General features: G+C 44.5%; 1 protein-coding gene across 1 annotated transcript in view; it reads right to left on the bottom strand.

Annotated features, from left to right (window-relative positions):
* Positions 1-1,661: 1,661 nt before the first annotated feature.
* Positions 1,662-15,268, bottom strand: part of MOB4 (MOB family member 4, phocein) — a 133,019-nt gene continuing 119,412 nt past the window's right edge. Inside the window, exons 7-8 of the mRNA XM_086955425.1 lie at positions 9,925-10,036; positions 1,662-2,156 (exon numbers count right to left, since the gene is read on the bottom strand). Coding sequence (XP_086811551.1) covers positions 2,025-2,156; positions 9,925-10,036 — 244 coding nt within the window. The 3' untranslated portion in view covers positions 1,662-2,024. The remainder of the gene's footprint in view (positions 2,157-9,924; positions 10,037-15,268) is intronic.

Below are 15,268 nucleotides of genomic sequence, written 5' to 3'. Positions count from 1 at the left end.
AATGCGAGACCTTTTGCATTGCAAATGCTTGTTCTTTCTGTTTTGTACCTACTGCTATGTTCTTTTGTTTACCGAGACTCCCATTCCGACGACTGGGAATGATTTAAGCTATGGGAATCTATGAAAGTTCCAATACTGGAGTAACCATGTACTCAGGCTCTTACCCTTTTCCATTCAGTCTCATTTGACAACTGTGCTAATTACTAAACCAGGACACGGATTTGCAACCCCTCAGAAATCCATGTGCGTGGAAGTCAGTGCAACTCTGCTTTCAGGTTTCGTTCTGCTGTCAGGACATCAGCCCCAGGATTCTACTCTTACTTGTAATGGTTTCTTTTTCAAGGATCTCGATTTTCATTTCTAGGTTAACCAACGGAGAGTATGCACACTGTACAAACGGTGGGCTTTGGGTGCCCAAACAACTTTGCACCAGATGGTCTATTTCAGCCTTCAGTGGTCTAGACACGTCACTACATACTCATAGTTTGCCATTCCGGTCAATCTAGATTGATTCCTCCAGCAGGAACAAAGTTAGCTTCCATTAGCTATGGCATGCCCTGCAGATCACAATGTGAATATAATAAGGGTCTCAATCTGGGTCAGAGTCACCCTCTTAGTGGCTTCTCAGCGGATGTTGAAGATTTTGAGATTAATAACATTAACTCTTGCACGTCTCCACTTACATTCCTTAGAGGGAATTGTACACGTTGGCCCTATGCAACCACTTTCTCGCCTTTCAACCAGATGATTGTCAGTCAGCAAGTGCCAGACACATCACCTGGCCTCACTGTTGCACGCCACCCCTCTATGGCTTCCCTCTCCCTACACCACACAACTGCTTCTGCCAGGAGAATCAGCTTCTAGGAAGTCCAGTGTGCACCGCCTACGCTAGTCAAAAGTGCTGCATTAATGCTGTTCAGTGCTCAAGGTGTCCAAGGCCTACAAGACTTCTGACAAATATTTTGGTTTCACCCACATTGTTGTAAGAAATACCTCTCAACCTGTATACATAGTAAATAAATGAAAGAATATCTGCAGTAGCTAACAAAGTTACCCAGAGACATTCAATACACATGGGACTTGATAAATGTGCGCAGTGGACCAGAGGTCAAAACCTTCCGAAAGTACTGTGAGGAATGCACTGTAAGAACGGATGTGCATAAAAAAAATAAAAAATAAAAAAAATCAGAAAAGTAATGTTATGATACCCAATACCACACTGTAGAAATTACATGCCTAAAATGTAAAAAAAAAAAAAAAAAAAGCTTCAAACGGTACAGTAAAGTAGTAAGCTGTTCTTACTAAAGTGACAAAGTATCTTTTTAAAACTTACATTAGGAGCAAAAGACATCTGCTAGTCTTTAAGAGATGTAGTTAATCCACTGATCAGTCCAGGTTCTTTCAACACCCTCCTCCCCAGAGAGGGGAAGAAAGTCTTCCATTGTTTATAAAAAGTAAAGCAGAATATACGTTCAAAGGGTATTAATTAATGTTCTACAGTTAGTACATCTATATCCTATGAACCCCAACCAAAAGACAAACTGCTCAATTTGAACCATAAATCCAGAAATACATTGTCGATCTTTAAAGATATCTTACTGCAGCCTAGAAGAAGAGAATAATCTGTTTAATGTAATTTTGAAGTAACACATACGTAAAACTGCTTTTGTGAAATTTTAATCTCACGTTTTCCTAATAGACATATTCCTTTTAGCGAAGATGGTGATCAAATGATTGTTTAGCAGCAATTTTACAGAAATGTAAATCATTTTATTAACAGGCATCATAAACAGATAATACTCTTATTTAAAAACCATGAGTGCCACACTGTTGAATATACGACCCATTAATAACTTAATGTATTTCCCATTTTAAAAGGCAATGTACGTAGCATACAAAAACTATACTAAACAAATAAGCTATAATAAGAATACATGATTGAAGTGTCTAAAATGATATATACAGTACATTGTAATTATTGTTAATCATGTGTTCAGTGCAGTGTTTCTGTGCCAGGATTCCTATCATGCTTCACTTTCCCCAGCAACTGAATTCTGCACCTCTTCTTCCAAAATTGGTACAATCAGGTTATCCTTGGACATCAAGTTATATTTCATCACAAATTTGGTGAATCGATGACACAAAAAGGTCTCATTCTGTGTACGAAAGGAAAGAATTCTAAGTCATTTTAACGGCAGTACAGTACACATCAGCATGGATTCATTTCACTGTTAAATTAAATCAATCTTTCATAGGGTATGTTAAAATTCCAGCATGCACAAGTATATTTTAACTCAACAAGCAGTCACTGAAAATTCTTAGCAAAGGTCAGGAAGTCATTTGTAGTTCTTTTCGTAAGTCAACCCCAAAGAGGTCTCTTGAAGACCGATATTAAAATCTATTCTGTCAGGATTAAAAAAACAAAAAAACAAACAAACAAAAAGTCTACAATGCAGACAAACACCGCAGGTTTCCAACTCCACTTTTACCTTCACAGGTACCAGCTACAGTAGTTTCAAGTGCAGGGGAAGTGAACCATCAAGAGATTACGCCTGTCCCTAATGTGCCCAATAAATTGGCTTCTGCATGCTGGAACGGGGAGCGGGGGGAGAGGCACTGGTAAGCAAAGCCTCACACCGTAAAAAGATAAATGTACAAAAAAGGTGATGGGAGGAATGCTTATAAATAGTCTAAACCAGTGGCAATCACTCTGGGTAGCATTCATATTTGGCCTTTTGAGCACCGTAGACAGAGTCCTGCCTTGGCAAATCAGTACTGACCCTGCATCGCATGGGAACAGTCCATCACAAACTGTCAGGCAGGACTCTGTATAGAGTTGTAAAGTGTGCAAAAAAATGAAAGTGGATTAGAATACTACACAGAGCAATTGCCAATGATTTCGACTATTTGCCCCCATCATCTTTTCTGTGCCAGAAGTAATGTCAAAGACAGCTCCCCTACAGTGCCACAGGATCCAGGCTATACCTCACTAACAAGGCTGAAACCGGTCTGGGATTACTTGTGCTGCCCTGCTGCTGGAGGAGTTTTGCAAGCAGTTCAGGCTGGACTGTTACTACAAGAAGCAAGGTTTGCACTGATCACCATGAAGCTGACCCATCTCGAGTGGCACAGTAGGTGAAACGCAATGAGCTGGGATGCTACCCTGCGCGGCTGTTTAGACCAGTGGTTAACATTTTGACCTCTGTGGACCCCCACCTTATTACTGAACAGAGGACCCCCACTGAATCGTGCCTGGAATCCAGGGATCCAGAGTGAGTCATTACTGGAAGCAGGCTAACCCGGCCTAAGAATGATGATTTGAATCATAAAACAATACACAAAAAAAGCCAGAAACAAGCATTCATCAAAAAGATGAAATATTTCATTTAATTCAAAACGTATATTGAAACGTTTAATCAGAATGTTGGAGCATGTCTAAATTCAATTGAGGCCATTCATGGTCTGTATATATTCCGTTTGAGGCACTTGCACTTCTCCCACAAATCATTCTGAAGATGCCAACTTAACTTTTAGCCATCAATCTCAAATTCTTCTCATTTGCAGAACAATTTTACATGTTGTTTCTTTTTCTTTATACAAAGATACATGTATGCCATATCGACTTGTAGTGTTTAGGGTCTCCCCCTGATACACAGACTGCACTGGCAGTGTGTATGCGTCAGGGGAGGAGTCTGAGGGTGGCAAAATATATGCTTCAGCCCTCAGAGACTTTCTCTGGCGACAAGGCCCCTGGCACCTTTTACATGGGACTCATGTAGACCAGAAGAGTGCCAATGTGGGAGCAAAGATTGTTTTGGGGAAAGAACAATGGCCCTGGGTACCCGATTATCAGGAACCCAGGGCACACTTAGTCAAGAGGCCACAAACATGAGGCAAAAAGTGGTGGGCCACCATGCAAACAAGCATTTGCAATGCAATAGGTCTCGCAGCATTAAAGTTTGAGTTACTGGCATTGTAAATGACAATGCTTTGCATGATTTTTTTTTCTTTAATTTGCAATTGGTATATAAACATTGTTTGTGAATGGTTAGCTGTTGCTTATGCGAGTTAGTTTTTACTGTTTTCTGACTCTAGAGCAAGCTGTGATGGCGTACCCATTACCGTGCGCTGTCACTGTGCCCCTGTTCCATCCTCCCTGTACGTATATCAGGGTGTCTTTGCGTCTGCCAGAGCATGTCGGTATATCAATACGAGTGTCCGTTAGCGTCTCCTGTGTCGCTATCTACGGTCTCTGAATGAGCCTATCTCTTCCTGCCCCAGTACAATTTCAGTGTTGCCTGTTAATACTTTGTCACACTGTCCTGTGCTCGTGCCTGTTAAACGCCCTGTGACAGTGTCTCCTTCAGACAGTGCTGTCCTTGATACCCGTCATTGCACTGTCAGTGTCTCATTGCCCAGTTTCAGCTCGTTAGGACAAAAAGCATGAAATAGTCACAGCAGGGTCTCCCTGTAGTGTGCTGTCTCCCTATAGTGTGCTGTCTCCCTATAGTGTGCTGTCTCCCTATAGTGTGCTGTCTCCCTATAGTGTGCTGTCTCCCTATAGTGTGCTGTCTCCCTATAGTGTGCTGTCTCCCTATAGTGTGCTGTCTCCCTATAGTGTGCTGTCTCCCTATAGTTGTGCTGCAGCGACGGCTCGTGGAGGGAGTTACGGTGGGGCAGGAGGGTGGGGAGGGGGAGGGGCAGGGTGGAGGTTGCTAAAAACCGGCATATGGATAATTGCAGGTAAGTAAACAATTTAATTAATAAAACGAATATCGTAGTGCGCCTTGCATCGCTAAATGCAATGCAGTGCGAGCTACGAAATTCGTTTTATTAATTAAATTGTTTACTTACCTGCAATTATCCATATGCCGGTTTTTAGCAACCTCCACCCTGCCCCTCCCCCTCCCCACCCTCCTGCCCCACCGTAACTCCCTCCACGAGCCGTCGCTGTTGTGCTGTCTCCCTATAGTGTGCTGTCTCCCTATAGTGTGCTGTCTCCCTATAGTGTGCTGTCTCCCTATAGTGTGCTGTCTCCCTATAGTGTGCTGTCTCCTCTCCTAGAGTGTAGTCAGTCTTCCGTGCCCAAGTGTAAGTGAATGTCGGCCACTTGACTCAATGCCTTGCCATCCTAATGCACATAAGTGTCTCCCTAATTGAACATGTCAGTGTCTCATCTCCATTCTGTCCGTTTCCAATGTCCCAGTGTACTGCATGCGACTCCTGTCCTAGCGGTCACCGTCTCTTGCTCCAGTGTACAATGATGTCTTATTCTCCAATGCTCGCACGAGACCTTAAAAAGGAGGCATTTTAATTTTCTGAACAGGAAGTGTTTGTGTTCCGGGCTCCCAATAACGTAGTGTTTGCATCTTTTCAGGAAGGTAGACAAAGAGGAAAGGTACCTGTTATTTAAATCCATAAGTAATGTAATATTTATTTTAATTTTTTTTCATAAACAGCACAAACATCTTTTTGGCGTAACAAATGCCCTCAACCCTTAGCCAGCCAGATTGCAAGCACGAAAAACATCACTTCTTCTTTGAAACATTTGCTTTAGTTATGGGCATAGTTACGTGAAATCCATACTGCAATCAGAAAGTACATGGTGTTCTTCACAAGGCAACACATTCACTTGTAAGGAAATACTTATGGCCCATTAGTCATCCAATGGCTTGCACTGCAAAATGTTCTCCTGCTTTACTGTGTTCCACCCGTGGCATTTATAGGGAAGAGTGTATCAATAGTACCTTAAGTCGCTGAAGCCCTTCAGCAAGTGTAGGTCTCACTAGCTGACACAAAAGGTCACCCCATATCATACAATCATCCTGTACTTTCTTGTCTGTATGCTCTTCACTCATATGCCTTTCCTCGGCTAGCACCCATACATCTGTATCTCTGACCCAGGCCTACACAGAGGGTCTAGTATTTGCAAACTGCTGTATGGCTATCCGCCTCATGGGAAGCAGAAACCCCAACAACACAAAACGGCTCCTCTTCCTTTTATTTTGGGGGGAGAAGGACCACTCATAGGAGACCATGCTTAATCCCTATCTCTGCTCGGATCCCTGATACCAGCCTTAATCCGTCGGTGACCTCCCTCCAGTATTTTACTATCCCGACACAAGTCAGACCATATGGCAAACATCTGCACCCACTTCCATCTGTTAGAAATGGTAATAACAACAATACAGCACCATAAATCAATATGCTGCCTTGCTAAATGTGAATGAGTTCAGAACTATATTTTACACATGTGCTTGCGGCGGTACCGCTATTTCTGGTTACCCAGACCGTTTTAAGATCTGGAGTTAGCCAAGACGGTTTGATTTTAATCAAACAATGGATATATTTACCCCTTTGATCTATCTGACGGACATTCACATTTTTGTTTCACCCACCCCAAAATGCAGCATGGGGCACAAGTCAACCGCTCAGCCACTGGCTTACTTCAGTGAGTGATCATTCTGCTCTTGCTCAATGTGCACTTACACACAAGCCCCCTTGAACAGTTTCATAAAACCAAAAAACAAACGTTGCCAGCCAACACCATGCCGAACATAAGGAAATGATGTCATGAACCTAGGTCACCCACCCCACGCTGTTAACATTCAGTGCTGGAACTTGTGATCCTCGGTTGCTCCCCTCTTTCATAGCAATGGCGGGACCTCAGTTACTTATTTACCTTAAATACTTTTCTCCTTGCAGTTCGGTGCAGTGTGTCACACTTCAGCTAAAAACAAATCGAAACTTTCCGTGGGGCGGGACTTCCGGCTTCGGAAGCCTGCGCATGTGCCCACGGAGAGAAGCCGCGCCCACGGAGAGAAGCAGTGCTGGTGACGCGGGGCTCCCATGCCCTAGAGAGAGCCCCGCGGTGGCGGCTGAATTCCGGAGTGGCGGTAAGTGGGCAGGCGCTCGTGCACTTGTGTGTGTGTGTGCGCGTGTGTGTGTGTATGCGACGGCGGGGGTGGGTTCTCTGTATGTGTTGGTGCGTGCATGGGTGTGTGTGTGTGTGTGTGTGTGTGTGTGTCTCTGTTTCTGCGCATGCGTGTGTGGTGTTGGTGCTTCCCAGGAGACAGCAGCTGAGCGTGTTCGCGAGCGCGTGGCCCGCTGAAATCGCCTCCTTGAAGAGGCAATGCGCGCGGCCAGGTGCTGTCTCCTGGGAAGCACAGTCAGTAACAAAAGATCTCGGCGAGACAGCGCTTACGCGCCGTTATCGCTACGAGACCTAAAAAGGGGCACTTTCCTACAAAAAGTCAGTATAAAACACTGGTGCTAAGTCTGCTATGTGCCTGTAGCCTCCCAGTGGGAGTATATGAATTTAAAGCAGAGCAGACCCCGCCCCTCCTCCCCCTTGGAGTTGGAGACTCAATCAAAAGTGGTCTCCAACATCAGATGTGCAACAAACAGGATAATCTTAATACTGGCACGCCGTCCCGAAAGAGTAGACGGGACTAAAAGGGTATGGCTGACCCGATACTGAGGATTGAGAGAGGAAAAAATAAAGTGACAAGACTAAGGAAGAGAAAGACCTAAACATCATAAATAGAGAAACCTGGCCTCTATGTAGAGGGCGCTTTTATACCCTTTGAGGCTCTGGCAGAGGATTACGACCAGGTCAATTCCTACTACATAACTCCATCACAAGATCACTTTCACCGGCATGGGGCGACACCGCCTCCGAACCGAAGATGCATCTACTGATACAATACTTACATGTCAACTGAGATTTCTTCAACAATACCTTGAAGCAACTGATCACATGTAAATTGGTAGGCCAAGTCCCAGAAGTGGGGTTGCATTTTCATCGGGACAAGTGGGGTGGGGGTGGGGGGGGGGGAGGGGGAGTGGGGAAAGCTTGGTAGTAGGAATTTTGTGGATTCCTGCTGATTCCGGAAGTTTGTCACAGAAATGCAAGGTAAACGTGCCATATTAGGCAAACTTTGATGTTTGCACGACTTTGTGAAAAGAAATCTATATGGGATCCATGCAAAGCATACCACCCTGGACTACTCCGGATGTCTAGTGGTCTTTCTGCCCTCGCTGAGGGCAGATTGGATGAAATTGCCTCCTATCTGCCCCATTTGGGGGGCAGAATGATTGCTGGAGGTTGGGAGGGAGGGAGGGAGGCAGGATGCCTGGGAGAACCGGCCTTACCCATTTGGGCTTTAAAAAAAGAAAAAGAGAATCCCTGGTGTTCAGTGGAGTTTCTGCCACCCCGCCACCTTCCCCAGGAAAGACTGTTGGGCTGAGGGGAGGAACTCTAGGCCATTGCTGAGAGGACTGCTCCCCCTTCCATATAAAATCCCTGGCGGTCTAGTGGGCTGTGATTAGTGGCGAGATCCTCCAAAACGTCTTTTGTCCCAGGAGTGAGCATTTGCCCATTGCCAGGGGGTCCGCTTCCCCTCCATCCCCCACCCCCATTATAAATAGTCTTTGGGGGTCTAGTGGGTGGACTCTGCTTCGGGATCACCCTCCTGCAGCGATCCCCAAGCAGTGATCCAATTGGTAAAAAGTACCATTGGAAAGGGGAGATTCTCCAGACTGCTTATCTGCTCGAGGGCAGAGCACCGAAGCAGGGAAAGTGAAGTGAGTTAACCAGCTCATTTCTTTTTCACTTTCTCAGAAAATGACGGCAGCATGCCACATGCGCCAATCATTTGAGAAAAAAAATTGCCTCAGGGGCTAGGGAAGCTCTTTCCCAGCTCCGGAGGCTAAATTAAAGGAAATCCCTCTGTTGCTTGCACCAGAAGAATTTCCTGCCGAGGGTGCAAGTACTCAGCACACGAACACTGGTGCTGAATTACCATTCTCAGCCACACCTTCACAATAGTGATTAAATTGCACAGTGGGAAAATGTAACTTCTTTTCGCGCTATACTATAGTGCAAATAGCAACACATGCCAGCAACTGCATACCACCCATCACAAAATGAAATGGTACAGTTCAAGATATAACAGCATTTTATGTATTATGCCTCAAGTCCTATAAATGGTGTCGGATATATCCAACTTTTACTTTAAGTTTGAGCTGTATTAAAGTATTTTCAAGGCTTCACAATTACAAAAGTTATTGTGTATGCATGTGGAATTTGTATAGTGCAAACGTAGCCGAATGTCAGCAGCATGTTGTCCAGGGTCAAAGGACAGAATAAGTCAATGAATAATTGACAGGGATGCGTTTAAAAAAAAAAAATGTTTTTTAGCAGAAGTGAACTGTTACTCCTTCATGATATAGGATGTAGCTCTTTCCTAAACTGGAGGCGACGTGGAATGATCCTGATGAATAAGGAGCTTTTATTCGAGATTCTGGGAGCCCAAATCAAGATGGTCTCTTGCCTGTTTCCTTCCCCATCACTCTCTGGTCTGATGGTTTCCTGGTTGTAGGTGTGTAAGAGAGTCTTTGTTTGATTAATTAAAACCTTACAATATATGCAGTAATTCTTAATTATAAAATCTGTTATAAAACCAGTTCTATAAAAATGATAAACTTCCAGTTTGTTACACTATTTACATGTTAAATACTTCCTAAATTAGAGGTGGTGAATTTGTCAACCAGAAAGGCGGGGTGCTGGTTGTGAGGACATTGTAGAGGATGCTACTGGTTTCGTGAATGATAATAAAACATATCCCATCACATTTTGGAATTTGTTGCCATTACAGCTTTATATACTAATTAAATTTTTGTCAGAAAACACACTACATCAATTCAGCTTTTGATCGAACCTTCACTAGCATTTCCAATGCAATGACTAATAGCAAGAACATAAAGCTGCCATGGAAAAGCAAAAGGGTTATCATAAAATAAAACATTCTATTCTAAACTGAACTTGGCTAAAATTAATCACAATAAATGAATACCCTTGAGTAGACAATTACGGATTCATGTAATGTGAATGGAAGTAATGCAAAGGAATGTAATGCTTACCTCATATTCATCAAATATCTGTCGATGATGAAAGTAGGCATGTGAAAATATTCTGTAAATTCTACGGCATACGGATCCTAGTTTAGCTACTGAAGATTCTTTTATGCTAACCCTGGAAGAATAATTGTAAGATCTTTAAGTGCTAAAATATATATATATTGCATTAATTAGAAGCTACAGTACACAGACAACAGTAACATTTTAAAATGGAATAGGATGGTCACATTAAGATACAAGTATGCAATATCTCTACACCTATTCATACAGTTAACCACTGGAGGACCATCTGATAGTTTGGATTCCATCAGCTTTTCTTTTAAATGTATTTTAAGTATATCATCTTTAGGCAGACAAGATGAATGTAGTCAGTGACAAAGGGATTACCCATGTTGGGACAGAGAAGAGTTAATTTATAAAATGAAACCAGTCATGCTATCTTCAACTACATAATTCAAATAGGTATTTCTCATTTTTCATACAGTATAGCACAGAAAACAAATACTTATTTGTAACAGTCAATGCTTTTATTTGGTGCAACCTATGTACATACCTGGTCGCTGAAATAAGATGCAAGGAAACGGACTGGTTTTCAACTTTAAAGTAAGGTAGAACAAGTCTAAATTAAATAACTGCTTAAACAGATTTCTCTTTTCATTAACGAAAAAAGGTACTCATACCTTTGTATAAATTATCTTTCCTTTTGTTGGGTGTAGGGAGAGCGACAAACAGTAAGTAAGAGAACAAAAAAAGGAGAACGTGAGAGAGAAAGAACACACTTGTGAGTTATAGAAATATGACCAGTCCTCGAATCCACCTTGCCGTCTCCATTACAACACCCGCGAGTCGCAGCGAATAAAGCATGCCAAGGATTCTATGGATAATGCAAATAATAGTGGGGAGACTAAGCAGCCCTGGCGTATACCATGCTGGATTCAGAAAGGGTCCGACCAGATAACATTCACTTGGATGCAGTCCACCGGGTCTTTGTAGAGGAGACGGACTAACCCACGAAAAGCCTCTCCTAGGCTCCCCTGCCGCAAGACCGCATCCATGAAATCCCATGAGACTGTATCAAAGGCCTTGAACAAATCTATCAGGAGCAATGCAAGGGTGAAGTCTAGGACCTGCATCTGAGAAAGAGACAAGTTGGGGAAGAGCACGGGCCAGTCAGGTCTCTAAGGAGACATGTCGCAATTCTGTGCGTGCTATTCCCAGGAGGAGACGTCTCTTCTTCGTATCATAACGAGTTACCAATTTGAGTATCTGAGCCTCAAGGTCAGTCACTTGTGTCTGTTGGAGAGACTGGCGACGATGTTGTACATAACCCTTCAAGATCCCCCTCAGGGAGGGTGCTCTGGACGGTAAGCCCTGAGCCCTAGTAGAGTTTAAAAAAGGTTTTGAGCTCCTCCTCAATGAACACAATGCATGCAGGGTCAGGTGCCAAGCACTGAAGTGCCACATAGGGTGTAGAGACTGGGAACGAGTACCGCATTCTATCAGTAAGGGAGCATGGTCTGAGATGTCCCGTGGAAGAATCCGAATGGACTGAAGGGGGAGGAGATCTGCAGCTGGTACCTATATCAAGTCAATGCATGATTAAGTGCATTGGATACCAAGAACGCCACACGTCGCATAAACTCCAGAGTCGGCGCAGGTGGATAAGCAGGTCGAGCGGGTGCGCTGGCCTGGACAGGGAGTGGTCGAGGTACCTGGTGTAAGGTACAGGGGAGAGGAGTGGGGGGGTGGCAGATCAGGGATCGGAGCACTTGTAGAGCAGCCTGCAGCAGCAGAGGGGGAGGACTACAGCAGGAAACAAGATGATAGTGTCTAGCGGATCCCCGTACAGAACCAGAGAGAAACAGTCCTAGTCGAAGCTGCCCACGAAGGAACATAGAGAACCTAATAAATGTGTCACCTGCAGGATAACAACAGCCTCTTAATATAGGGTAACAACAAGGACCTCTTAATCCGGTCCACAAGGCCACTGGTGTTCGACAAGAGCGGGTATGTTCGACATGCTAGACAGAGAGAACAGCACGTAGAGCAATCGAGAGAGCTGAGCGGCGGCCCGACTCCAGGATCACCTTACAAAGCTGTAAGCTGTAAGCCACAGCCCCGATGAGTGTTCCAGGCTGCGTCCGAACCCGCTTACATCGGCCCCAGGCGTGACAGAGCCGCAGCAGCATGGCTACCAACCTCTCAGAGAGTTGGCTCCAGGTAGCCACAAGTAAAACGGACATGGGGCACTGCTGAGGGCTCCAGCTCATATGGGGGGAGGTGCAGAGTCTACCCCCCCACGGGGAGGGTCGGCATAGATGGGAAGGATGCCGCTGTCAGGATGTCGATGGATGTAGCGTGGCCACCAGGAGCTTCCTCAGAGCCAGACCGCCATCTTGGCTGCCTTGGCCACACACCCCAGAGTTATGAAATTAAGAGCTTTAAAGATGTGCTCCTCCTTACCTGAGGCTTATGGATGACGGGGTGGTGGTAAAACCTGATCCATCCTTTGCGATTGGTCATAGGTCTCAGGAGGTCATCCTGCCTTCTTTCTTTCCTACTCCTAATTCAGAGGAACAGTTATTAAGTAGTCTTGAAACTAGCTCTTGATTTATCTTGATGGGTAACCTCAATACAGAAAGCCTGATTGCATGTTTGTGACTTTTGGACACTCTAGAAGGGGTAAAAGAACATTTATCAACACTCTCAGCAGCAGATGGTGCAAATCTACTATTCTTTTGACACTGCAGGATCTAGATAAAAATCTTCATATCCAGGAAAGATCCACCAGGGGTAAAGCCACTTCTTGAGCAGAATTTCAGAGAGGATTGTTCAAGAAATTTGGGGAGCAGCCACTTGGGCTTCAGAGCACATTTTTGTGAGACAGTCTTAATTCGGTTTTAAATAGTCAGTTAAATTTGAGCACTGCTGTCTTGAATGCAGATTTAGGAGTACATAATGTATTTTGGGGCTGTACTCTATATTGGATTTATTCGGTTATTTCCTTTTAATGATTCTGTGTGCTGCATTATCAAGGCTTTGGTTCTTTTGGAGTCAAAGAGCTTCAGATGTGGTATACCTCACTTAAAATGACTAGTATTAGGACGAGGAATGTAGGAGAAAAACCTGGTTACTTACCGGTAACCTTTACTGCGCTTAGTCCATCTCGCCCTTGTCGCAGTCATTACATGACACCCACCCTCCCTACTTTCACCCCTTTGACAAAGGGGCTTAGGTATTTACAGGAGGAGGCAGAGTGCCAGCCCTCTTTATGAGACCCAGGGTGGGTGTGGCTGGCTTCAGGATCCTCTTGCCTGGATTCCTTGTGTGAGGTAACATCACCTCCCTTGTAATGACCGTGACAAGGAAAAGAGGGACTTGCAGGTAAGTAACCAGGGCACTATCCTAATCATTGAATAGTCAGTAGTTCATGCACAAACAAACAGTGCAAAGGCAATCAAGGCACTGGGAAATATGTGGCAAACAGTAGTCAAGTTGCCAGAAAGGATCCAAATAGCCAATGACGCTTCAAGGTATGAGAGAAAGGGCTGACAATAACCATGTCCATCCTCATTAGCATTCTGAATGTGTCAAAGAGGATATGGGTATTTTCAATGCCTAGATATTCACAAAGTATATCCTGGACAATGAGGTACTTTTCAGTGATATCATCTATGCAACCATTATCACTGGTGCGCTCATGAACATATGGCTAGTTGTCGATGGGCTCAGCTTTGTGTTCACAAAGAGGATGCTTTTCCACAAGCTTAGGATATTAAATAATGGCATATTCAGTAGGGAAAAAAGAAAATTTCACAAACCATAGTGGGAAATGTAGGCGCATGAATGAAGCCAGCATAGAAATCCACTTAGAAGCAGAAAGTCTCTTGCTTTCAAGGGGGTCATTCAGGGAATATTCTTTAGCCAAGGTTCAACAATGACGACAATGACTCCCTCTTCTTCAAAAGAGAATTGTCAAAATTATTTTTGGGACTTCCCGCTGCATTGGCGCGACGAACCCCTAGATATCTCTGTGTCCTACTACATTGCACAGCCTATGAAGTCCTCCGTATTAATAATTATGGCCCCAGTCATGGACCGCTTATCAACACAAATTGACCGCTGGATAATGCTTCCCTTGTCAATTGCTGGCCGGATAGCTATTGTTGCTTGCTTTATTTATTCTTAAATATTCCCATTCCACTTACCACTTAATTTTTTGCTACACTTAGGGGCTTGTGGACACGGCTGGTCTGGGACGGGGGCGGGTGGGATGACAGACACTGACAATGCCTTTTTCCAGGGAGGTTTTATTTGTATTATCTCGTAGCGCAGGCACACTATGCTGATTTCTGGTACCATCCTGACGAGCGACTACAGTACTCAGGCCCGAGCAATTGCAAGCTTGCACCCGCTCTGCTATTTTACCTCAGGGTCTCACGAGAACACTAGTGGAAATTTACACATTACAAACCATTTGCTGGACCTGGGATAGACTGTCAATATTTGAAGGCTGACAGTCTAAACTTCCCGCACCTACCTACTATGGGGGCTCCCGACCACTGAAAGTTTAACACAGCACGCACTCTCCTGCTGCAGACTTCAGGTGGTGGGAGATGCGTTTAAGGATGGTCAGGTGTGATCGGTCGCAGACATAGTGGAGAATCCAGACATATCCACACTGGACAAATTTCTTATACACAGAACTAGGGCCTCTCTGATTGCTGCAATAAGCCCTTCACTGCTGAAGCCGCATGACCTCCCTCCCTTATCCACAATGATTACATCGCCTGATAGCACACATTTGGTCTCCCGGCTTCTACCACCTAGCTCAGGCTCTTTGCCAGGGGGTGGGCGGGCAGCACAGGTAACTTATGAGGTGGATCTGGGGAACTCATTGACAGACAAGATGTGGGCAATTTGCTGCGAGCAAACTCGCTATATCTCTAACAACTTCAAGCACACATTTCTGCACTTTAAATATATACAAAGGGCTTATGTCACCCAGCACTTCTTGTTAAAATGGATCCCACTAGGTCTGACACCTGCCGGAAATGTGAGGCGCCACATGCTGATTTTATCCACCTATGCTGGAATTACCCCCCGGTCCTGGGGTTCTGGAAAGTGATCTTTGGTCATCTGACGTTAATGGTGGACTCAGAATTATCGCCCTCCTCACTGCTGGCGTTGTTGGGCTATGTCCGCCCACTCGGGTCAGGGATACATTGCTTTACTGCTATCACCTTATTGCCGGCCAAAAGGCAGGTTTCCTTGTCCCCCGGACTGTGAAGGCATGGCTGAGAGACCTGATGTACTGCAATACCATCAGCGATGTTTATGAAACCTC

This window comes from Lissotriton vulgaris, chromosome 2_1, assembly GCF_964263255.1.
Source record: "Lissotriton vulgaris chromosome 2_1, aLisVul1.2, whole genome shotgun sequence".
Taxonomy (NCBI): Eukaryota; Metazoa; Chordata; class Amphibia; order Caudata; family Salamandridae; genus Lissotriton; species Lissotriton vulgaris.
Note: the sequence above shows the minus strand (reverse complement) of the source record. Positions and strands in the feature narration are given on the sequence as shown.